The sequence below is a fragment of the Podarcis tiliguerta genome (genome assembly GCF_965153285.1).
Source record: "Podarcis tiliguerta genome assembly, chromosome: 8".
Lineage (NCBI taxonomy): Eukaryota > Metazoa > Chordata > Lepidosauria > Squamata > Lacertidae > Podarcis > Podarcis tiliguerta.
This window is the reverse complement of record NC_139541.1, coordinates 19074549-19100310: the sequence shown is the minus strand read 5'-3', so window position 1 is coordinate 19100310 and position 25762 is coordinate 19074549. Positions and strand designations below refer to the sequence as shown.

At 46.8% G+C, this 25762-nt stretch overlaps 1 protein-coding gene across 3 annotated transcripts in view; it reads left to right on the top strand.

Moving 5' to 3' along the window:
• SLC35E2B (solute carrier family 35 member E2B) overlaps window positions 1–25762 on the top strand; it is a 26605-nt gene extending 843 nt beyond the window's left edge. The window contains exons 1-9 of one of the 3 annotated variants that reach the window (XM_083454132.1): window positions 2074–2197; window positions 11285–11803; window positions 13394–13529; window positions 14472–14599; window positions 15323–15443; window positions 16754–16807; window positions 18855–18927; window positions 19772–19917; window positions 21443–25762. In XM_083454132.1, coding sequence (XP_083310258.1) covers window positions 11464–11803; window positions 13394–13529; window positions 14472–14599; window positions 15323–15443; window positions 16754–16807; window positions 18855–18927; window positions 19772–19917; window positions 21443–21692 — 1248 coding nt within the window. In that variant the 5' untranslated portion in view covers window positions 2074–2197; window positions 11285–11463 and the 3' untranslated portion in view covers window positions 21693–25762. Of the gene's footprint in view, window positions 1–2073; window positions 2198–8098; window positions 8194–11284; window positions 11804–13393; window positions 13530–14471; window positions 14600–15322; window positions 15444–16753; window positions 16808–18854; window positions 18928–19771; window positions 19918–21442 lie in introns of those variants that run through there. The other 2 variants (XM_083454134.1, XM_083454133.1) reach the window with 2 other exon arrangements.

The following is a 25762-nucleotide window of genomic DNA, read 5'->3' as shown; positions in this document are numbered from 1 at the left end:
AGAAGACTCCACCACACTCCTTGGCAGCAAATTCCACTGTCGAACAGCTCTTACTGTCAGGAAGTTCTTCCTAACGTTTAGGTGGAATCTTCTTTCTTGTAGTTTGGATCCATTGCTCCGTGTCCGCTTCTCTGGAGCAGCAGAAAACAACCTTTCTCCCTCCTCCATATGACATCCCTTCATATATTTGAACATGGCTATCATATCACCCCTTAACCTCCTCTTCTCCAGGCTAAACATGCCCAGCTCCCTTAGCCGTTCCTCATAAGGCATCGTTTCCAGGCCTTTGACCATTTTGGTTGCCCTCCTCTGGACACGTTCCAGTTTGTCAGTGTCCTTCTTGAACTGTGGTGCCCAGAACTGGACACAGTACTCCAGGTGAGGTCTGACCCGAGCAGAATACAGTGGCACTATTACTTCCCTTGATCTAGATGCTATACTCCTATTGATGCAGCCCAGAATTGCATTGGCTTTTTTAGCTGCCGCGTCACACTGTTGGCTCATGTCAAGTTTGTGGTCAACCAAGACTCCTAGATCCTTTTCACATGTACTGCTCTCAAGCCAGGTGTCATGAGGTGGCCAAAGTACTGGAGCCTCAGCTTCAGAATCTGTCCTTCCAGTGAACACTCAGGGCTGATTTTCTTCAGAAGGGATAGGTTTGATCTTCTTGCAGTCCATGGGACTCTCAAGAGTTTCCTCCAGCACCATAATTCAAAAGCATCAGTTCTTCCGCGATCAACCTTCTTTATGGTCCAGCTCTCACTTCCATACATCGCTACTGGGAAAACCATAGTTTTAACAAAAAAAGTGGATTTACAGAGATACGAAGTTTACAGTGATGCACGCTGGGTTACAGCCAGTATTAACCCTACTCAGAGTAGAATAATAGAAGGCTCCTTTTGTTTTATTCCAGACCCATTGGAATAAATGGACATCAGCCCCATTCAACCCCTACTTCATTTGCCTGTAGCCCTCCAAATGTCATTGCACTACAACTCCTATCAATCCTGACCATTGACCATGTTGTCTAGAGCTGAACCATTCTGAGAGGCGAGCCAGTTTCCTCAGCCCTGGTTTGCAGAAAAAACAACAACTTTAGGCTGGAAGTGCACATAGGAACTGAGCGGGCGGGGGGGGGGGTGTCTGTGCAGACACTCATGCATTTAAGTTACACCTTCCTCCTGGAAACGAATTTGTTTAGGCTGCTCTGTGAGGGATAAACTACAGTTCCTAGCATTCTTGTGGAATGGGGGCATAGCTGTCAACTTTCAGATTTGAAAATAAGGGATCAGCAGCCTCAAAAATAAGGGATCAGAATCCTCACTTGTCCCGGGGACAGTCCACGGGATATCTAACAATCCAGGATAGCAGTGAGAAGCAGTGGGAAACGGCGCTGAAATAAGGGGATTTACCACAAAAAATGGGGAGTTGACAGCTATGGATGGGGGTCCTTTACATATATTGTGTATGCCACAACATTCACACATCTTCCCCCTCATTCCTGATTCCTGGGTTGGAGTAAAGAAAGTGGGGGACTTCCTCAAGTAGACTAGAAACTTGGATTTTCTCATAAACGGGGACATATTTTGTTTGCTTGCTTGTTGGAAATATTTCCGCTTCATGGCGGCGAAAGAAAGAAAGAAGGAGAAAAAAAACATTTCCTCCCTCCCCGAAGGTGAGGGTGTGTGACCTGAGTCGTCTCTAGAAACTTACAACTGTTATATCGCTAGCCCCTTCTTGTATTAACTAACGCTTGCTAGTTATCTTTGGCTGCAAAATCTCTCACGACAGCAACCTGGAAAAGAAATGCTGGGAAATTCGTCGCGCTCTGCACGTGCCTAGAGGCACAGTCACCTTGCGGTGTCAGGTTTGGGGCCGAGCAAAGGAGCCTGGTCCTAAGTGCCAGTCGCTCTCCGTCACCTTGAGAATTAAAGTATTCATCGCATTCATAGAATCTCAGAGTTGTTAAGGGATCGCGAGGGTCATCTAGTCCAACCCACTGCAATCCAGGAATCTTTTGCCCGACGTGGGGCTCGAACCCGGAAGCTTGATATCTTCCTCACTCCCCACAACACCTTGCTCCGCCCGATCAGAGGAGGAGCCCTTTGCAGACCAGGCGGGGCTTCTCCATCCGCGGAGGCAGCCGTGATCATGGCTGCGGAAGGGGAAGGCAGGACTTGTCCGGGACCGCAGGCAGGTGGGTGTGTCGGGGGCAAGCATTGTGCGATTGCAGTGCAATGGCGGGGGTAATTCCCTCCCCACCCCCCAAAATTTGGGAAGTTGCTGGAGACGTTTGCAAAGCTTAGCGCCGCCACATACATCCACCCCCACCCCCCGCGCCGCAAGGGCTGCGCTGCAGGGATTGCAATATATTGTTTTGTGTGTTCAGCACAGCAACGCTGTGTTTGTGTTTGTGTGTGTCTCTTTGAATGGTTAGTTCTGCCGCGGCGTCTTGCAGTTGTTAATTTTGGGGCGGGGAGATGCCTGGATGGTTTTTGAATTATTGCCAGGGCTCAGGAGCTCTGAATGTAGTGGTCAAACTATTGAAGTGGGTACGGGTGGGTGTATTTCTCATCGGCTGAACCAGGGATCACCAGCCCGCCCACGCACCCCCTTCCAAGGGTAAGGGGGGGGTAGATACAGTTGAAATAAAGGCTGGCAGTGGTGGTATTGTAGTGGTGGTCTTTGAATTAACCCTGGAACTGAATCAGAAATTAGCGCCTTAAAGTAAGGCTGCATGCGCACAGAATAGGGTTAACACACAGTTTTTCCCCTCCCAAAGAATCCCAGGAACTGTAAGTTGTTAAGAGCTCTGTGAGGGGTAAACTACACTCCCCAGGAATCTTGCAGAGTGTGCTTTAAAAAGTTAGGTGGGTATGCAGCCTAAAGGATTAATTGTGCCATGAACTCTTTTGCACTTCACCAGATCATGTAGAGGTGTCTCTGTACCTGTATCCACACTGTGTGTGTGTGTGTTTGTGTGTATGTAATAGCACGCTGATGTTGTGGTGTAGTGGTTAGTGTGTCAGACTAGGATCTGGGTAACCAGGGTTCAAATCTCCCCCACTTAGCCGTGAGGATCACTGGGTGAGCTTGGGCTACCTACTGCCTCTCAGCCTGACCTGCCTCACAGGGTTATTGTGGGGATTACGTGAGGAGGGGGAAACCATGGACTCCACCTTGAGTTCATTGGGGACAAAGGTGGGATATAAATGCAGTAATATAGATGCACAGGTGGGTGTGTAGAAAAATGTGAATGGCAGGTTTCAGCAGGAAAGAAGCACAAACAATAAGCCCCTGACCATTCAGCTGAAGCTGAAATGGATGAGGAGAAAGCACAGCCACCATTCCAGGACAGCAATAATTTGTGACTGCCACCCTAGCTTTGCCTTTCAAGTGGGACAGGAAACCAGTGTCTCCATTCAGGCCTCAACTAATAGAATCAAACCTCTTGATCCATTGTCATTTCACCCTGGTGTCTTCTTTTACAGTTCCTCTGGTCAAATAGGCTTCTGGTGTCAGAGCTGTGGCTGCTTATTCTTTTACATAGAGACAGACCCATTTGTCCTGGGGAGGCAGGCATTGTTAACAGTAGACATATCACATTGATAAAGAGAAATCCAGGAAGACCAGAACCCGCAACTGCGTCAGTTAAGCTTGGCAAACAATTATCAGGTGCTCGGCCTCTTTTGTCCCGTGCTCATTTGGCTCCACTGTTTTCATTTGACTCCATTGATTGGCGGGGGACTCAGGCCTTGAGCTCAAATGGGACCCTCCAGGCATCTCTGTCTAGGCCTAAAAACTCTCCCCAGGCCACAACTCTGACCGTGCCTCTTGCGTTTCTGAATGGAGGCTGGAGGGGGAGGTGTGCGGGCGTGCACAAACTAGTCTTCTACAAAAGGTATAATTTTATTTGCTTCTTCACCTATTTTGTCTCTGGCCCTGCCCAGCACTGGCATGTGGCCCTTGGAAGATTGCCCAGTAGAGAAGGTGGCCCTCAAGCTAAGAAAGGTTCCCTATCGCTGTTTTACAATAATCATTCTCTGTTACTTAGGTGTATTTAAATTACAGCTATGGCTTGAATCCCAATGCATCTGATTCAATAAGACTCTAGTCCAAAGAAGACACGTGCCATAATAGAATTGGTTAGTCTTAAACATGTCATGAGACTCTTGGTGGTGTTTGCTGGAAGAAGTCTAAGACAGTTGCTTTTCTTGCATTTCAAGAGCTTCATTTGACCTGGATTAGACCCGAGAGCTTTTTCCAGGGTCAGTATTGCCTCTGTGTGTGATTAGGTACAGAATGATATTTATTACTGTCAGGTAGGTTAGGCCATGATAGGGTGCATAGTTGAAGATCATCAAAGAGCTTTGTCACTGAGTGTGAACCCTGATCTTTCAAGTCTAAATCTGACACTTTCTGCATTTTACATGTTCCTCTTCTTCTTCTTTGGCGATCACTCGTAGCTAAGTAAGACTGTCTTCCATGAACACGGTTTTAACAGTGAGTCTGTAAGTGACTGTGGAGGCCAATTCTGGATCCACACATCCTTCCACAGTGGGTACATAGGTTTCCGGGCAGGAGTTAATCATGGTGAGGGTTTCCTCTTAGCACATTTTCCCCTTTCGTCCTGAGTTTGAGCGTCTTCAAATCCCATGGCACCTTTGGTAAAGGCTGTTCTCCAATTGAAGCACTTGCAGGCTAGTGTTTCCCAGTTGTCAGTGTTTATAATACATTTTTTTTAGATTTGCCTTGATAGAGTCTTTGTACCTCTTTTGTTGACCACCAGCATTACGCTTTCCATTTTAAAGTTTGGAATAGAGTTGTTGCTTGGGAAGACGATAATCGGGCATCTGAACAACATGACCAATCCAACGAAGTTGATGTTGAAGAATCATTGCTTTGACACTGGTGATATTTGCTTCTTCCAGTGCACTGGTATTAATTCGCCTGTCTTCCCAAGTGATATGTAAAATTTTTGGGAGACACCAAAAATGAAGCCGCTGGGATAGATCATCAGGGGGTTTGGGCTGGGTGTTCATCAGTATGCAGATGACACCCAGCTCTACCTCTCCTTTAAATCAGAACCAGTGAAGGTGGTGAAAGTCCTGTGTGAGTGCCTGGAGGCGGTTGGAGAATGGATAGCAGCTAACAGATTGAGGTTGAATCCTGACAAGACAGAAGTACTGTTTTGCGGGGACATGGGGTGGGCAGGTGTGGGGGATTCCCTGGTCCTGAATGGGGTAACTGTGCCCTCGAAGGACCAGGTGCGCAGCCTGAGAGTCATTTTGGACTCACAGCTGTCCACAGCTCCACCTGGTACGCAGGCTAAGACCTCACCTGCCCGCAGACTGTCTCGCCAGAGTGCTGCATGCTCTAGTTATCTCCCACTTGGACTACTGCAATGCGCTCTATGTGGGGCTACTTTTGAAGGTGACCCAGAAACTGCAATTAATCCAGAATGCGGCAGCTAGACTGGTGACTGGGAGTGGCCGCCGGGACCACATAACACCAGTTCTGAGAGATCTGCATTGGCTCCCAGTACGTTTCCAAGCACAATTCAAAGTCTTGGTGCTGACCTTTAAAGCCCTAAACGGCCTCGGTCCTGTATACCTGAAGGAGCGTCTCCACCCCCATCGTTCAGCCCGGACACTGAGATCCAGCGCCGAGAGCCTTCTGGCGGTTCCCTCATTGCAAGAAGTGAGGTTACAGGGAACCAGACAGAGGGCCTTCTCGGTAGTGGCGCCCACCCTGTGGAACACCTTCCCTTCAGATGTGAAGGAAATAAGCAGCTATCCTATCTTTAAAAGACATCTGAAGGCAGCCCTGTTCATGGAAGTTTTTAATATTTAATGCTATACTGTTTTTAACACTTGATTGGGAGTCACCCAGAGTGGCTAGGGAAACTCAGCCAGATGGGCGGGGTATAAATAATAAATTATTATATATTATTATTATTATTATTGGTTGGCAGTGTCCGGGCTGTGTGTGTGTGCAGGGGCACAGGGCGGGGGGGGGGGCCGAGGACACTGGCCCAGTTCTCGCCAGTGACGCCACAGTGAGAACTGGACAGAGCAAAGCAGGGCCACTCTGTGCCTCCTGCCTGCCTACACGGGGTGGGGTGGGGAGCCCGGCTGGCCAATGTGGCCCTTGGCGGGTAGAAAGGAGCAGCATGCCGGGCTATGCTGGGGTCACCTGCACGGGGGTGCCTGGTTCATGCCCCCTCAAAAATTGTGTGTCTGGAGCTATGCCCTGACTCTGAGAATTGTGTAAGTTGAAACTGTCCCATTAGGAAAGAAAAAAAGGCAAAATAGCCTTTGCATATGGCAGGTCTGTTTAGAAATCGTGACTAACTGAATGCTGATAGACTTGCCTTTACCATCATGACTTTATCTAATCTTCCTCATTACTTAGTAAGCACCCTGTTGGATTAGGTTAAAGTCCCATCTAGCCAAGTGTCCCGTTTCCAACAGAGGCCTGTTGAAACAGGGCATGAGAGCTACGTAGCTCCCTTGTGGTTCTATGCATGTACATGGAGGTTCTACTTAGCTAACCGTTGCTAAATGCTATTTATTGATTTATAGCATGTGTGTCCCATCCTGTATCCAAAGGGTCTCTCAAAGTGGCTTTCAAAAATGACTGTCTCTGCCCCCAGGTTACAATATAAAGGGCGGGGGCGGGGGCGCTCGCACTCGCAGCTCTCTGCCCCTACCTGGCTCACTCACTCTCTCTGCAGTGCTGGCTGTGCGAATCCGATCCTAGCCGCCGGGTCGCCGCCCACTGTGGAGGGGAGGGTGCCAGGCGTGCGGTGCAGTGCGGTGCGGAGAGAGAGTGAGGGACTATCTGGGGGAGGGACAGTGCAGCGGGGAGGGGGGCGCAAATTACTTGCCTTGCCCCAGGTTAGGGGGCGCAAATTACTTGCCTTGCCCCGGGTGCTGACAACCCATGCTACGCCACTGATAAAGAGATTTGAAGCACAAGGGGGAAATGAGTGGGAAATGGAACATCTTAAAAGTTACATATCTTAGCATTACAGTTGATATCAGTGGCAGTTCTGGCCGTCTTGTTCTTGATGAAAAGAAAACTCTTCTCTGAAGCACTCTTCTTCTTCTTCCCGCCTCATCCACAAAACCCCAGCACCTGCCTCACAGTTCTTCATTCAGAACTAGGATAGACCTAGCCTCTGCATATTTGTCAAATCTTCTAAGTTATTTGAACTAGTGGCACCATTGAAATCAGTGGGACAAATGATTCATGACTTACCTTCAATTGATTTCGCTAAACACTAAGTTCAACTACCTTAGTCACTCTGGACCCAACCCTATTCTTTGTTAAACTTGAGGAGGCTCCTTGCACATTGAAATGGTAGACGATAAAACATATCCCGCAAAATTAGGTGAAGTAGAAAGCACATCCCCCCCCCAAGAAATCACGCAAACCAGCAAGAGCTGTCAGCACAAAAAGCTATTGCGCATTTAATGTATGAATTGCTTCCCATGGGACACCCTGAAGCAATTTACAATTTAATCAATTGTTATCCCCCACATTTCATTTATTTCTTACTACTTTATTACATTTTATACCCCACCATTTCTCCAAGGAGCTCAAAGAGGGAAGCATGGTCCTCTCCCCCCTTGTGAGGTAGGTTTGGCTCAGATTTGGCGGCTTGTCGCCTGAGGTCACGCCATTAACATCACAGCCCAGCAGGGGTAGGGGTGGATTTGAACTCGGGTCTTCCCAGTCCACCGCCCTAACCACTGTGCCACACTGCCCACTGCACAGCAGGATCACATCACACTCACTTTGTGGGGTGGAGAGCCCTTTAACAGAACTTTCAAATATTTTTCTGTGTGTGTGGTTCTCTCTGACCCTCCTCCATCTCTATTCCAGGGTAAATAGTTCGAAATGTTATGAGTGTCTTTTTGCCGCTGTAGTGACCACAAAGTATTGTTTTCGACCTCGTTGTTTTTGAAAATGCAGACATACATTCTGGCAGAGAGTGAGATTGGGGGCTGAGAAAGAATTTCCAAAATACGTGGCATATAATCACTGGCTTGTTCTGTGTTCTTTCCTTCCCCCACATCTGTCTCGATGCCAACTTAATAGCTCAGCCAACTGGTTAAAGTTCTTATGGCAGCCGTCTTCCCTGTTCCATTTTCCATCTTCTTGCAAAATTGCTGAGGAGGTTAGAGGGTAAATATTTCATTACCTCTTGATTTATTTGTCTAGAAGCCAGTTTTAGTCAACCCGCCGTGGTTTTGTTGAGCTGGCGCTTGGAACGAGATCTGTGCAACAGCTTTAAAATGTTGTTGTGGGTTTCTCCAAGAGGCTTCGAATCCCCAAGAGGCCCTGCATTCCAAAAATACGCTCCCCTGCCAACTACCTTCAGGATTTGAACCGTAATATTTTATTTGGGTGTGTGTAAGCAGCTGAAGAAATAAATCTTAGGCTGTAATTCTATACATGTTTAACTGGCATGAAGCCCCATTGTACTTTTTAAGTATATTTGCACAGTGTCATGCTGATACTGTGATTTAAACACACTGCCCAATTTGCGTATGATCACCTTAGGACCATTAATTTCAGTGGGTCTACTCTTGAGTAAAACTTATAGAGCTTTAGCCCAGTCTGTTCAAACAGCTGTGAAGCGTTACTTGGAATTTTTGTAAACATTTCTAAGAATGACAACTCAGCAGCAAATACTTCCATTGTGTGCATTTTAATGTGTGGTTTTTTTAGGGGGGAGGAACTGAAAATCAACACAGATTTAGCAGAGTATTTTAAGATAATCTATATTGTATTTGAACAGAGAGTTGCGTGCATTTTTAATAGAATTGATGACTGTGTATTTCACAGGGATAGTAGCTAGGAAATCATTTTCAGCTTTGAAAGTGCCCAGTTGGGCTGGTGGTATACTTATTTCTTATGCCGCTGTGAGCCCAAGGTTGAAATCCCCACTCAGCCCTTAAGCTCATTGGGTGACCTTGGGTCAGTCACTTTCTTAGCCTAACCCAACTCACAGGGTTGTTCTGAGGATAAGATGAGGAGGGAGGATTACTTACCTGTGATTCCTGCATTGCAGGGGGTTGGACTAGATGGGCCTTGGGGGTCCCTTCCAACAACTTTGTCTATATACAATTGATTTTGTTCCTGTAGGATCACAGATGGTGGCATTGCATTGTTATAGAACAGCCAGGGTTGGAAACTGAGAGATAAAAACTAGGAGCTAAATGGCACCTTAAACGTATGTTATGGGCACCGCAATGGAGTGTCTAGGCATGCTTTCTTATAACAAGAATACAAAGCTGAAAATGAATGAACTGCAGCTAAAATCTTATGTTCATTTCTCACATGGTCTAGTCCTCATCTGATCTGCAAAAAAAGCCATACTCCCCGTGCTCGCCTCCCTAATATTCTTATGATGGTCCCTTCTTCAGTCTTCAGAGAGTGGCTGGAAGTGGGGAGGCAGAAAAAGGCCCTCCTTTTCTTCCAGCAGTGGCAGATTTAATCTGAATCTGAAATCTTAGGCTCAGTGCTGCGCCCAGAGCTCAGAAACTGCTCGTGTTAATGAAATTCCCTGTCGCAAAATGCACCTAGAAGGATGGAGTTTTGAACGCTGAGAACAGCTTTTCCTCATCTTGGTGGTTTCCAAAATGTTGGGCTGTGTTCCCTGTCAATTCTCAGCCAGCGAAGTCAATGCAGTAGTCAGGGATGATGTGAATTATTAACACGGGAAGCTCCTTTATACGAAGTCGGATCATTGGTCCATCTAGCTCCAGATTGTCACCACAGACTGGCAGTGTTTCTCCAGGGTTTCAGACAGGGAGACATGGCCAGCCCTACGCTGGAGACACTAGGGATCGAAGCTGCAAAGCAGATTCCCTGTACCAGTGGTTCCCAATTAGCTAAGTACTGAGGACCCCCTGTTTTTAAAAAGTCATGAACCACCTACTTTTGAATTTTTTGATATCTCTATAGTAGTTTTTGTTATGTGTATGGTGCCACAGACCCCCTGAATGAGATGTTTCTGGGGTCCACAGGCCACCAATTGGGAACCTTCCTCTATTCCACTGATCCTTCCTGAAAACATCAGGCTGACACAGATGTTATTATTTGTTACTATTTATTGCATTTATATCTCACCTTACATGATGGCATACATGGTTCTCCTCCCTCTGTGTTTAATCCTCACAACAACCTTGTGAGGTAGGTTAGGCCAAAAGGCCCTGGCTGGCCCAAGGGCACCCAGTGAGCAGTGTTCAAAATTAGCAGGGCACCAGGTACATTTTGCACCTAAAGATTCTCCGTTTGTGAGCACCTCAAAAAGTCTGGGTGGCATTTTTTTGCGCCCGGCTGACACTCAAGGATTGCTGAAACGGATGTGCTTTGAAGCCTCGAAGTCTATGTTAAAGATAGGCAATATGTTAAGGAATAAAAATAATAATAAATTGTCTAGTAACACCTTATAGACCAACTAAGTTTGTATCTGAAGAAGTGTGCATGCACACAAATGCTTATACCAGAACAAACTTCGCTGGTCTATAAGGTGCTACTAGACAATTTTATTTATTTATTTATTTTTATTTCAGCTGTGTCAGACCACCACGGCTACCTACCTGAATCTCGAATATGTTAAGGAGTTTAACAATAAAGAGTAGAGTGTTTTGAAAACTGAAGTATGGTACCAATATTTTTATTGTAAACACCAAAATAAACATGTATTAACAGTTTCTGCTAAAAATGTGATATTAACAATGTGTCACTTAAGTGAGTTGCATATTAATTCATGCTTACCAAAATAATAAATAAAAAGTGTTGCTGACCCCAGCCCCCAGTGGTGACTAGACATCCTGTTTTGGCGCCCACAACCCAGGCCCCGAAGCCATTTGGCTCCTAACTTTTCTATCCCAGTTTCTAACACTGCCACTGAGCTTCATGGCTTAGTGGGAGATTTGAACCCTGGTCTCCCAGGTCCTAGCGTGACACTCTAACCAGTATACAACACTGACTGTGGACTAGTATTTCTTATTTATTTATTCAGTTTTATAGACCGCCCTTTATGAAAAGATCCCAGTACAACTATAAGAACACATTTTATGGAGCACAGTAAAATAATAATAATAATAATAATAATAATAATAATAATGACTAGACTAGCTTCTGAAATCATAATCCCTAGGAAATGTGAAATCAAATTTCACAAACCTTTTAGGGGAGGGGTGTTTCTTTAAAAAAATTTTTTTAATTGATTTTTAAAAATATATATATATATTTTTTAATGCAGGGAATGGAAGTGTACTCTGGAAAGAGCACTTGAAGTTCCCTGTGAGCAAGAACAACTTTGGAGGATAGCCTGTGTGGACTGCTGGAGGCGCTGAACCTTTCTCCCCACTTAAGCAGAGCTTCGCATTTGGCCGATGTTCTCTGGGCCCAGACAACCAGCTGTTGTTTTGGGGCCTCAAGATGGCCTCCCTCGCAAGCGTCCAGAATTTGGAGAATGCTGACGGTGTCGCCGCCGCTTCTTCTCTCCTGGAGGAGAAGCCCAAAAGCAAAGGGTTTTTCCAGCTCGGCTCCTTCTTCCATTCCCGGAACGAGAAGTACGTCATCGCCAGGAGCGAAAGCGTCCCAGAGGAGAACGTTTTGAAGATCACCATCACTGAAACCACTGTCATTGAGTCGGACCTGGGCATCTGGAACTCCCATGCACTCATCTACCTCACCTTGTGGTTTTTCTTCAGCTTTTGCACACTTTTTCTTAACAAGTACATCCTTTCGCTGCTGGAAGGGGAGCCGAGCATGCTGGGTAACTACTTCTTCTTTCAGGGGGTCAAACCAGACGACCTTTTGGGTTCCTTCCAGCTCTACAATGCAGGCGCCTCTCAACTTAACTCAGGGGTTACATTCCAGGGATAGGGCACAAAGCCACAACCACATATAGTCAAAACACTTTAGGTCCCATGGCAGGTGGGATTGCTAAACTCTTTTTTCTCAGATGCCCACCCTGTCTCTCCCCCCCCCCTTTTATTATAATATTTGTCCAGCTGAATGCACCCAAGTTAAATGCATGTAAGTTGCGAGCTACCTCTTCTACGATCCTATGGCTCTGTGAAAATGGTCTAAGGAACCTTTGGCCTGCCAGATGTTGCCAAGCTACAGCTCCCATCATCCTGAGGGTTGCAGTTCAGCAACATCTGGAGGGCAAAAAATTCCCCACACCTTGTATACACAGTTTTGGTCAGGGTGGGGAAGCTCCAGATCTTGCCACACTACAACTCCCATCATCCCTGACTGTTGGCCATGCCGACTGGGGCTGAGGGACTCCTTCAGCATCTGTGGGGACACCAGTTCCCCATCCCTGGTGTACAAAATGGGTTGGATCTAGACAAAGTTATTAACTTTTTACTCCCTTTGAAACCAACGGGCCTGGAGTTAGAGCAGGCCTGCTCACTTGATGTCCATGGTACTACTACAGCCTGACTTAACATCAGTGGCGTAGCGTGGGGGGTGCAGGGGGGGCCGGCCGCACCGGCCGCAACATCTGCGGGGGGCGCGCTCGCACTCGCAGCTCTCTGCCCCTACCTGGCTCACTCACTCTCTCTCACTGCAGTGCTGGCTGTGCGAATCCGATCCGAGCCGCCGGGTCACCGCCCACTGTGGAGGGGAGGGTGCCAGGCATGTGGTGCGGTGCGGAGAGAGAGCGAGGGACTATCTGGGGGAGGGACAGTGCAGCGGCGGGGGGGCGCAAATTACTTGCCTTGCCCCGGGTGCTGACAACCCACACTACGCCACTGCTTAACATAGTTTGGAGCAAACCTTTATGCATTTGTTTGTGTGTGTTGTTGTTCTTTTAAGTGCCAAGCTGACGGTTGCAACCAGTATACATGGTTTATTTGTGTGTGTTTGAGTAACAGTGGGATATATATCTTGAGTTGTATCCAGACAACAGCCCATCTGCACTATATATTTAAAGCAGCATTTAAACATTCATGGCCTCCCCCAGAGAATCCTGGGAGCTGTAGTGTGTTAAGGGTGCTGAGAGACATTGAAGAGGCCCCAGTTCCCCTCACAGGGCTACAATTCCCAGAATTCCCTGGGAAGAAGCCTTGATGATTAAACCGCTCTAGGAACTGAAGCTCTGTGAGCCTCCCCCAGCCCTACATGGAGATGTCTGGGATTGAATGTGGGGCCTTTTGCACGAGAAGTAGATGCTGTGCCACTGAGCCCTCCCCACCAAAACAGTAAGATGAGACCCAGGGTCTATGGGGTGTTTGAATGTTCAAGCCCCATATTTATCATAGAGCGTAACCAAGCCTTCCATGCAGGTTTTTTGAATGGGAGGGAGAGCAACAGGGGGAGGTAAGGATCTGTCTCATTCTGGCTCTGATCATCCCAGGCGCCGTTCAGATGCTGTCTACCACTTTCATCGGCTGTGTCAAAATGTTCGTCCCTTGCTGCCTCTACCAACACAAGACCCGCGTCTCATACCCTCCCAACTTCCTCATGATCATGTTGTTTGTCGGGCTGATGAGGTAAGAAGTGGCTAGAAATCTTTCTAAGGCAGGGATGGGGAAACCACCTTTCCTTTTCCCAGTGTCTAAAAAGGAGGTGGTATCTTTCATCAGTAATAAAAAATGCAATAATCAAAAGGTCACACATACTCTTTTAGCTCAGATCTTGTATCTGGGCCTCTGTTTCAACGCAAGGGAGAATGTCCACCTGAGCAGCAAGAATGGGGATTTTGTTGTTGTTGTTTTTAATCCGAAAGGCCATATTCACTTATGGGCAACATTCTGAGGGCCCCATGCTAGGGGTGGATGCGGCCAGAGGTTTTTTTTAAAAAGTGGCCAGGGCAACACATGCAAATTTTTACCTTTCCCCACTAAGCTAGCTTCCATACACACACACACACACACACACACACACACACTATCCTCCATCCAGGCAACAAAAAAGGCATTATGAAATAAGAGAGTTCAAAGACATAATCTGGCCAGGCAAAAATGCTTGAAGAGAGTTCTGAGGGCCAGATAGAGAGGACTGGAGGGCCACATTTGGCCTGCAAGACTGAGGTTGCTGACCCCTAAGGAGAGGTGTGCTTGTCATTTATTTATTTGTTCATGTATATATATATATATATATATATATATATATATATATATATGAGAATTAATGTGGCTACTTTATCTCTCGCATTGGAATGAACAGATTCGAGTCTGCTTCACTTTTGCATGTGTTCATTTGTCAGTCTGTGAATTTCTTTTTAAAATTGCATGAGAATCCATACTTCAATCCCTATTTAAATATGTCATTCTGAATATATTTTCTCAAAAATTTGCCTTTCTAAAGATACATTTCCTTCTGAAAGTGTGCATATCTAAACATGTTGTAAGCAGCTGAGAATGGGTGTTTTGCTTTTATAAACACACAGACAGAAACTAAACTAAACTTTGTTACTCCTCTTCTCTTTTCAGGTTTGCAACTGTGGTCTTGGGCCTTGTCAGTCTGAAGAACGTAGCTGTCTCCTTTGCTGAGACAGTGAAAAGCTCCGCCCCCATTTTTACTGTCATCATGTCCCGAATGATTTTAGGAGAGTACACAGGTAAGTCTTGCTGACACTTAGGCCGCATCTACACTATCCATTTAAAGCTGTATCACGTCACTTTAAACAGTAATGGCTTCCTCCAAAGCATCCTGGGAACTCTGTTAAGGGTGCTGAGAGGTGTTAAGACATAGCTGTCAACGTTTCCCCTTTTTAAAGGGAAATTCCCTTATTCCAAATAGGATTCCTCACAAGAAAAGGGAAAAGTTGACAGCTATGTGTTAAGAGCCCCCATTCCCCTCATACAGCTACAACTCCCAGAGTTCCCTGGGAGCAGGGAATTGTCTGTTACACCACTCTGGAAATGGTAGCTCTTGCGAAGCCCCTTGCATGGTGCTAGGCGAGAAAGGCTCACCTGCTGTCTTTGGGATATGCCCACCTGTCAAACTTTGCCCAGGTGGAACCAGCAGGGGACAAGGGGAGGTAAGGCTCCAGACCACCAGCCAAATCCACTTGCAAGCCTGGCCGTTGGGGCGGCAAATCCTACGTGTGAAGAAGGGCTCCCTTCTGTTTGTCCTGATCTGTCCATCCTAAATCTCAACAGGTCAGCCCAATCTCTGGTCCCTGAGCTTACATAACCATGACCCAACTGCTAAGCAGCTTTGGAAATACTGCTTTTAAAAATGCCGTGGTTTTTTTTTAACCTGCTTTTGTTTGGATCTGTTTTTCCCCTCTTTGTCTCCTTCCCCCTCCCTCTCTGATCCACCCCTTCCCCCTACAAAGGATTGCTCGTAAACCTGTCTCTTCTCCCCGTCATGGGAGGGCTCGCTTTGTGCACTGCGACGGAGCTGAGCTTCAACGTCCTAGGCTTCTCGGCAGCTTTGTCTACAAACATCATGGACTGGTAAGTACCGTATTTTCCCATGTATAACACGTCCCCATATATAAGACAACCCCTATTTTTTAGGACCACAAAAAATAATAATTGGGGGTGGGGGGGATTGCCCAAATCGCCACTGCCAATCTCCTGCTGGCTGCTGCCACCAATCGCTCGTCCCCCCTCTGCTATCTGTGTATAAGATGACCCGCAATTATGACCTGTTACTTCTAAGGAAAAAATATAGTCTTATACATGGGAAAATATGGTATATTGGAGACTGCAGACAGAAGTGTGTGGGATGAGTGTGTGTGTATACAAGAAAGAGAGAGAGACAGACAGGCAGACCGAGAGAGAGATATAGACAGTGTTTCCTGTGGCTGTTAATGTGCATATGTCCGTGTGTGTGTAGTAGATATAGATATGAATCACAGGTGTTTTATATGAGTTATAGGGGCTGGACCAGAGGACCTTTTAGGTCCCTTTCAACTCCTAACAGTTCTATAATTCCATTAATTCTGTTCATTGTATGCAGGCATCCCCCCCACTTACACGATGGGAGTTATGTTCCAGGCCCCCGCGGTGCTGGAAAATGGAATTGTGTAAAGTGGGGAGCACCCCACTTGAACAGGGAGAGTACATGGGGAGGAGAGAGAGAGAGACCCACCTTGGAAATTGCTTGCGGCTGCTGCCCGGCCTGTACCGAACCTGCCTGCCTCCCCGAAGGCAGCCAGCGCACACAGCAGCTGCAGCTGGCCACAGAGGGGGAGGGCCCGGAAAGGTGCCCAGCAAAACTGGTGCCAGGATGCACCTGCATGGCAGAGGCAGAGAAAAGGTCCCCCCCCCCCCCGTGCCGCTGGTTGATCAAAGGCTGCCCTCCCTCACTCCAGCAGCAGCCCCGAGTGACTTCCGGGCAGGAGCCCCGAGCAAGGGAAGGCCCATTTATTCATTTAGTTATTTATTTCACGGCATGTGAAATAGTTGTGCGTGAGTGGGGTGTGCGTGAGTGGAGGGGGGTGCACCTGTAATGTATTTCTTTTTCTGTTCCTAAATTTATTTATCTCCTTACTGCATTTATATCCCTACCTTCCCACAAAGGGGCTCAATGTGGCTTACATTGTTTTCCTTGCAACAGCCCTGTGAGGTAGGTTAGGCTGAGAATTAGCGGCAGGCCTCAGGCCACCCTGAGTTGTGCAACTTGGTCAGAGACCTTTGTGTAGCAGCAAGTCTAATAAATGATAATAATCATTCCACGCACACACACATATATTCCTGTACGCACACACAAACCATGTTCCTTCTCATAAACAAACGTGCGGTTTCCTCCCCCCTTGCAGCTTGCAGAACGTTTTCTCCAAAAAACTGCTCAGCGGAGACAAGTATCGCTTCTCGTAAGTACCTGTCGTATTTCAGAAACCAAAAACCCCTCCGCATTGATGAACCGTTGACGAGTCCTTCTTGTTTTGCCAGCTCCCTCAGAGGACAGCAGCCAGTTTAGGAGGGCTCTCAGAGCCGTCCTAAATCCATCTCTTTCTTCACAGAGGTCTTGGCGAGTTCCTTGGCTCCTAGCATGTGAGAGGGCTGGGACTCTTCTCGCCGTTTGGGTTACTGCGAGGGTTTTCCATGTGATGCCCTGCAGGTGTCGTTGGACTCCAACTCTCATCAGCCCAAGCCAGCACATATTATTGAGGATTAGACAAAATCAGGGAGGAGAAGGCTATCCGTGGTTGCTAATAATAATAATACAAATAAAATTTTATTTATATCCCGCCCTCCCCAGCTGAAGCCGGGCTCAGAGCAGCTAACAACAAGAAAAGTAACACAGCATTCTAAAATCAATTCATTCTAAAATCAATTCATTCTAAAATCAATTCAAATCAAATTAATGGCAACCATTGGGCTAGAGTTCTGTGAGGATTGCCAAAGGAGGGGGTCAGGCTGTGCCTTGGCCAAAGGCCTGGGGGAACAGCTCTGTCTTGCAGGCTATGCGGAAAGATTTCAAGTCCCGCAGGGCCCTAGTCTCTTGTGACAGAGCGTTCCACCAGATCAACAATGACTCTGTTCTGCTTTCACTTTCAAATCCCTCTGAATCGGCTGGGAATCACTAGTGGCGAGAGTTGCTCTTGTGCTTAGTTCCTGCCATTGGGTTTCCTCAGAGGCATCTGGTTGGCCACTGTTAGAACAGAATGCTGGACCAGATGGGCCACTTGGCCTGACACAGCAGCTTCTTCCCCCCTCTTCATCTCTCACGCTTTTGACCAACATCTGTGTTTTCTCTGGACTGGGCTGCCTGTTACAGGACAAAGGGCCTTTTGGTTCTCCGCCCAGGGCTACTCAAGCTTCCCCTGACCTCTGATTTACTGGACGTGATCAGATAAGCATGCAAAGCAGGCTGTAGCTGCCCTCTGAAAGAAGCTTGATTGTTCCTTTGTTGAATTTTGTTTCATTTTGCAGGATTTGTCTTTAAAAGAATTAAGCAGGTCTCTAAGCCCGGGGTGTGGAATTTCTAGCCCATGACCTAAACGGGGCCTAGTAAGGGTCCACGTTTGGCACCCAAGGCTATTTCCCCTAAGCGTGTCCACCTGACATCATATATGGGGCAAGGAGAGAAAAATCTGGATTGGCTGCGCAACTGCTTTCCATGTGGGAAGTTTGGTCACTTATTCAATCCCTCCGAAAGCAGACTCCAAAGCCATCACGTTTTCAGAGTGATTGACAATCTATTTCCTCTCATAGAGCTGAAATTCCCAGAGTGTCTCCAGGGAACTCTGGGAACTGTACCACTTTTAACAGCAATGGCTTTCCCTGAAGAATCCTGGGAGCTGCATTTTGTTAAGGGGTGCTGAGAGTTGTTAGGAGGACCCTGTTCCCCTCCCAGAGCAACAATTCCCAGAATTCCCTGGGAAGTCCCACTCTGGAAATTGGGGGGGGGGGGGAATAGGAGTATCCTAACAACTCTCTGCACCCATAAAAATTACAGCTCCCTGGATTCTTTGGGGGAAGCCGTGACTGTTAAATTGGCATGATGCTACTGTAAATGCGTAGTGCAGCTGGAGCGTTTTGTATGTGTTGATGCCCAGCATAAGGCATGCGCCTTCCATGCATTTAAAGCACATTCCCCACCCCCTCAAAAAGTATCCTGGGAACTGTAGTTTATTAATATGGAACTACAATTCCCAGCACCTTTAACTAACCTCACTTCACGCTTTAAAAGTATGATGGGTAAGGAACCGTACATATGGACCACTCCTATGGGCAACCCTCCATCGCTCTGTCACAGCCGGTTTTGTTTTGTTTTTAAAGATCATCTCCAGTTTCAGCCGTGTATTGAGTTTGGGTGTCTCCCGTTTCGTCCTTCTGACTGTTATTTCCATTGCAGCCCATGCAAAATGCTAATATCACTTGATTAATTCTCCCCAACCAACACCACTTCCATAGCGCTCCTGAGCTTCAGTTCTACACCAGTGCAGCCGCGGTGATCATGCTGATTCCAGCTTGGATCTTTTTCATGGTGAGATTTTTTGTGCATTCTTCCCCCTCCAACCCCGCTATAAACTAAGAGTCCTGGTCTATTTTCAAAGCACCCAAATTCAAATCTTGCCTCTGTTACGAAGCAGGGTCCCCCGGCCTTTACTTGCCTCCTCCAGATCAGCAGTATGGGAAGAAGAATGCCAGCTTGTATCAGGCTGTTGTGGGGATTATACTGACATGCTGATCGCCATAAAGCAAGGATGGGGAGGGAACCTGTGGACTCTGACTTCTAGCAATGAAGGGCCAGAGTTTAGTGACAGAGCATTGGCTTGGCATGCAGAAGGTGCCAGGTTCAATCCCTGGCCTCTCCAAGTAGGGCTGGGTGAGATCCATGTCTGAAATCCTGGAGAGCTGCTGCCAGTCAGTGTAGACAGCACTGAGCTAGATGGACTAATGGTCTGACTCCATACAAGGCAGCTTTGTGTGTGTTCATATGAAACCTTATAGGCGGTGTATTTTGTCTGCATCCATCAGCAGGCCACAATTTTTCTGCCTGCTGTTCAAAAAGGAAACTGTCTTTGAAACATCCCTTTAAGAAATCTGTCCCTAGGAGAATTATACAGGAAGCAACTTCACATAATGGAAACCATCTAAATCTGAATAATGTAAGAAAAACGCACATGAGTGTCCAGAATCTGAAAACCTGGAGAGCTGCTGCCAACCAGAGTCAATAATACTGAGCTTAGGTGATCAATGCTCTTACTCAGTACAAGGCAGCTTCCTGTGTTTCCTTACCTTTCAGCGATCCCTTTTCTGTGCATTTTAATGAAGCCTCACTGCCTCTCATCTATCTTCCTCTTTCTTTTCCTTTCCTTTCTTCTTAGGACGTGCCAGTAATCGGGAGAAGCGGGAAGAGCTTCCAGTACAACCAGGATGTCGTTGTGCTGCTTCTGATAGACGGAGTGCTGTTTCATCTCCAAAGTGTTACAGCCTATGCCTTGATGGGGAAGATTTCCCCTGTGACTTTCAGGTTAAGAATCCCCCTTGCATTTTGTCTTGGGTTTTTTTTTGAAAAAAAGATTTGTGTGCATATATTTAAACAATGGATTTCCTTGCCTTTTTGACCAGAGATTGGTCTCTTATGGAGCCTTACACCAGGTGACCACTGGCAGTAGGTTGAGATCTACCGCCTGGTAGGAGGGTGTGGAGGGTGGCCTTTTCAGTGGTGGCTCCCCATCTGTGGAATGCTTGCCCCAGGGAGACCCGCCTGGAGCTATCCTTGTCTATCTGCAGATGCCAGACTAAGGTCTTTGGTTAATTAACACAGTCTCCCATAGTGGAGTTCGTATTTTCGTGGAGTGGGTAGGACTTTGCAACTGGATGAGTGTTTTATGGGTTTTGAAAGTTTTAAAAGTTTTCTGGTTCTAATTTGCATTAATTTGGTTGTAGTTTATCTTGTCAAGTTGCTTTGGCGTTTGTCTTCAGCATAAAGTGACTGATGAATGTTGTTAATACCAACAGCAAATAATAATAGGTTGCTGGATAATTTGCAGTACATGGGCAAAGGTTTCCTTATTTACCTGCTGTTTTAACAAGCAAGAAAGACAGCGTAGTGGGGTGCAAGATCTGCCAACGTGGTGCCCGTGGGCACAATCATGCTGATTAGCCCTTCCCTATATTGGAAGCTGATGTTTAACAATGGCCATGGAGCAGAAGAGCCAGAGCTAAAACTCCTGAATGCAAACATTTAATTTGGCCCTTGTGGGGGACAGGGGGGAGGCATAGCTCAGTGGTAGAGCATCTGCTTTGGAAGCAGAAGGTCTCCAGTTCAATTCCCCATCGCATCTCTAGGTGGGTCTCGCATTGCATACAACCCCATGAGTCTCCCCAGAACATAATGTAGGCCCCACTATACCACTTTAAACGGTCATGGCTTCCCCCAAAGGATCCTGGGAGCTGTAGTTTGCAAAGGGTGCTGCAAGTTGTTAGGAGAGCCCTATTCTCCTCACAGAACTACACAGAGTATCCTGGGAAGGAGGACTGATTAATAAACCACGTTGGGTCATGCACCTTTGTGAGGGCAAAGAAAGCCATAAATGGCTGTAAACTGCTGGGTCTGGCCGATAAAACTCAGGAGCCAGGAGGAGATAAGAGTCCCATGATTTATTACTTTACATGCAATAGGTTCAGCAGGTAATCCACAGAAATCTGAACGCCATCCTGGGAGGCCATTTATAAATTTCTTGCACAAAGGATTCCAATTTCTTCCAATCATATGCATAGAAACATTTCCCATTACATCATCATTTTCTTCAAGTTATAGGCTATCAATTTGTGGGACTCCCGGGGCCGCCCCTCAAGGAGAAGGGGGTCTATTAACAGCTCTTCGCACCTACAGTTCCGGGATTATTTGGTGGGGAAAGGCCTGACTGTTGAAAGCAATGTGATGGATGCAGCCCTACAGTTCTCTGTCTCACCCAGTCCGTTGACGTGCTCTGGGAGCCTAGCTGTTTTTCTGACCTTGTTTCTCACTCCACCTTCCTCTCCGTTTCCAGCGTTGCCAGCACGGTGAAGCACGCCCTGTCCATCTGGCTGAGCATCATTGTGTTTGGCAACAAGATCACCAGCCTCTCGGCCATCGGGACTGTCCTGGTGACGATTGGGGTTCTGCTCTATAACAAGGCCAAGCAGCACCAGCAAGAGACCATTCAGAGCCTGGCAGCAGCCTCTCCTCCCCAGGCATCCCAGAGCTTGAACGAAGACACCGAACCACTGATTCCCAAGGACTTGAAACCCTACGAATGAGGCCACCCTCTGTCCCTCTGCCACAACTTTGCTGCAGAGAAGCATGGGGTGTTTTTATTGGGGGTGGGGTGTCAAGTATACAGTCCCAGCGATTAACGGGGCTGTGGGCACTTGCTGGGGGCAAGGCCTTTTTTCCGCGGTTGAGAAAAATGAGTTGCACGTCAACATACACAGAGAGAGAGAGAGCTCTTTGAGAAGCGGATGTATAGAATGGAAATGTATGGACTTTTGACTCTGTCTAAAGAGCTTGCAAAATGTCAGGCGGTTGCTCGGGGCCCAGCCTCCACCAAAGCAATGTGAAATACAGCAAGTTTCCCCATCGTCGGCACAGCACGGCCGACCCATCTCATCCGTTGCAGGGACTTGAGCTGAAACGTCTGCGTTTCGAAAAGACTACGAAGCAACGGTCAGTTGGGATAGGGGAAGGTCAGCCACCACTTCAGCCCAAAAGCCCAAGACGGTCAAGAGCGTTGTTTTCTGGAGATTCAAAACCAGCAAAAGGTGGAGCGGTTTGGGGCTGCGGAGATTCTTAACCACTAGCATGTTGCGTGACAGATGTGCACCCCATCATCCCCAAGCCCCAAACACACAATGGACTGAAAAGGGGGGATACCACTGTCTCTCACTTTCTCTTATTGGCAAACCCTCCAGAGACCTTTCAGCCAAAAAAGAGATGATATCATCAGTTCTGATAGCAATCCTCCACACACACACAATTTTGGTAGCCATCTTCTTTTACACACACACACACACCCCAAGTTTAATTTCTAGGTGCCTTCTGAAATGTACATTATTAAAAGCATGGCTGGGAAATACTTTGCACTAGAGGTCAGGGAGGTGAGCAGCTTTGAACGTCTTATCTCACCCCACCTTCAGTTTTGAGACTGTTTAGGTAGGCAATAAATAATGGACTCTTGGGAAATGTGGGGGTACCAGCTTGATACACATAGCAAAGCTTGCTTCTGAGAATTTTGAATTGGGAACCAAAGGAGGGAGAAGCAGGGTCCCTATTTTTTAAAACGGAAGAAAGAAAAATAAGGAAAAAATGGCAGAGGTGTTCCTACCTTCTCATGAGGTTTCAGGTTAGTTCACAAGGTTGTAACAGTGGGGGGGGGGGTGACACTGGGGTTTTCCGGTTCTGTCCTGGGTAAATGGCTAAGTTAGCAACTAGCACGGCCAGAAGTTTGCATTGAGAAGGAAGCAGAGGCAGGTGGGTTGTAGCCCCTGCTTGCCCTACTTAGAGGAGACCCACCAAAGTTAATAAGCAGGACTCGCTTATTTCACTGGGTCTTCTCTGAGTAGAGCTAAAGTTGGATGCAGCCCATAGGAGCAAAGGAAGCTGATTCATACTGTGTCGGCTCAGTGTTGTCTGCACTGACCGGCAGCAACTCCAGTGTTTCAGACAGGACTGTTCCCAGCTTTACCTGGAGATTCCAGGGGTTGAACCTTAGGCATGCAAAGCAGATGCTGTCACACCTGAGCTGCATCCTTCCAGGTAGAAGGTGACAGGACAGACTCTCTGCCTGCAAACTCACAAATAGACAGCAGCAAGCCAGCATAGACCAGTGGTCTAAGACTTGGCATGATTTTGAGTAGGTTTGCATGAAATTTTGTACACTGCCTTGCAAGGACAATTGCACCCTAAAAGGCATTTTATAAGTTATATACAGTGCCATCCTAATGGTGTCTACTCAGAAGTAAGCCTTCCTTAATTCAGTGGGGCTTCTTCCCAGGTAGGCACGGTATAGGACTACAGCCTGTAAGAATGAATTAAAATAGGTCTTTGCTATCTATGTTTTGTGCTGGATAGAACGGGAAAGAGGGAGAGTGCCCATAAGCTAAGACCTCCCCGCCCCTCAGAGATGTGGTTGGAAATGGCAGGGTAAACAGGCTTAACTTTAGGGTTGCACTGCCCAATACTGTTTAGTATTGTGTTACATTTCAGCAGGGACACCTGCCCTTTTCCAAAAAAAGCAAAAAGAAAAGCTGTGTGTCATGGACCACAAGAACACCAGCCACGTTGCTACAGGCTGGTCTATCTGGCCGTGTTGCCCCACCAACCTCAGCCGGCCGCCACCTGCCTGCCTTCTTACAGCAAGACCAGGAGGTGGTAGTGGTTGTGATTCTCAGTGTTTCCTCTGGAGACAAAATTAGAATTGGATGGCTCTGGCTGCCATTGGCTCTGGCGCCACCTACTGTTGGGCTCCCTGCTTTCTGCCCTTCCAGACACTACTGGTAAAATTTTACACAAGTCTGCCAATCACCAGCTAGTTTAACATCACCATCCTATGCATGCCTACTAAGAAATAAGCCTCGCTGAGTTATTCAGGGCTTACTCCCAGGTATGTGTGTATAGGATTGCTGCCAAAGTGAAACACAACCATAGCCGTGAAGATAAGCATTTTGTCCATTACAGCTCTTAGACCTGCGTATCACAGTAGGTGCCACTTTAGGGGGTGTTCACTCCCACGTGTAAGAGAAATAGGAGTACCTCTTTCAAGCTGACATATTTTTGTGTGTTATCAGTATTTTATGCTGTAGTTGTGTGTGTTTTTAATTAGCCATGTGATGAACGGGGGAACTTTTTTTAAAAAAAACTTAATCAGAAAGCTTTTCGTCGGGTAAGCAAATCAATTAACTGATACTAAACATTTAACAACTGAATGTTTGGTCGAGGAGTTGCCAACTTTTTCAGGCCTGTCTGTGCCACTGCCTCCAGTCACCTTCTCCCCACTCCCCAGTTCAGCCCTGCCCTCAAGGGCCAGAAATAGAGAACATGTGTATTTGCATAGTTTGTTTTTTTCCTGAGGGCTCTGTGTAAAAGTCAGATCCGGTAGTAGAGCCTTGAAAAGAGTTGAAAGAGGAAGTGGGAAAGAGCGCCTCTCTATCAACATCCTCCTTCAACTCTATGTATATTTCAAACTGGGGGGAGGGAAGGTAACCACCCTCACCAGCTTGTGACAGAGGAGACAGCGAGGGGCTCAGAGGCTTTTTGAGCACCAGAAGACCTCAAGAGCCCTATGATCCCTGCAGGTGTCATGTTGGCAACTGGTGGTTTAATCACTAAGCATTCCAGCACGAATCCTTATAAACAGCATGTCTGTGTTTCAGCATTGCATGGGCTTTGCAATAAGAATGGCCTCAAATGGTCAGGTTCAGGATGGCTGTACTAATCTATAAGATACCTCATCCCACGAGCCCTGCCTCAGCCTCTGGGCTGCCCAGAAAGAGGCATAGCCTAGCTACAGACAAAACTGGTTTAGCCACAGATTCCTCCCCTAGCAATCATGGGAAAGGTAGTTCCAAGAAACAAATTACTAAGAGAATCAACATAATTCTTGGCCCTCTTGTCAAGCTACAATTTCCAAGTCTACCAGGGAAACAGTAACAGTTAAGCCCCTCATGGCCATCAAACCAATTTATGTCTGTGGTGTGGAACAGTGCTTTCCCACTAAGTCCCTAGTTGATGGTGGACTGCAATTCTCACTGTCCCTGACTGCTGCCGCAGTTGGCCAGGAACGATGGGAGTTGTAGTCCAGCAGCATCTGGGGACCTAAGATAGTCCGTGTTTGACGGTGTTTTAATCAAAGATGATGTTTCTGGGAAATGCCTGCAATTTAGAGAAATAGTTCACATTTGTTATCCAGAAAATGACAATATGTTTTTTTCCTGCGGAAACTTGAACACACAATCTCTCATGGGTGCTTTTTTTTTTTTTTTTGCGACGGGGCCAAACTTGAAGTATATTAGGATACCAATATGAAAATAAAAGTGTATGCAATACATAATTGAGTATGTTCACTCTTCCAGTATTGACTTAATGTGGAACGTCCACCCGCTTTATAAACCTGCTTTCAAGCACAACCGATTTAATGTAACTGTGACATCTGCTTAAAGTCTCCAAATGGACCGATCCTGTGGATGAGCTTTTGCTCCCTGCGTAAGAGGCAAAAATACAAGCTGCAATGTTGTTGTTTTTAAAGGAAAGAAACCTGTAACTGTACATAATCCTGTTTTTGTTCACTGTATCTTCTAAGAATTCTCCTTTGGTAAATAAAAACAAAACCATG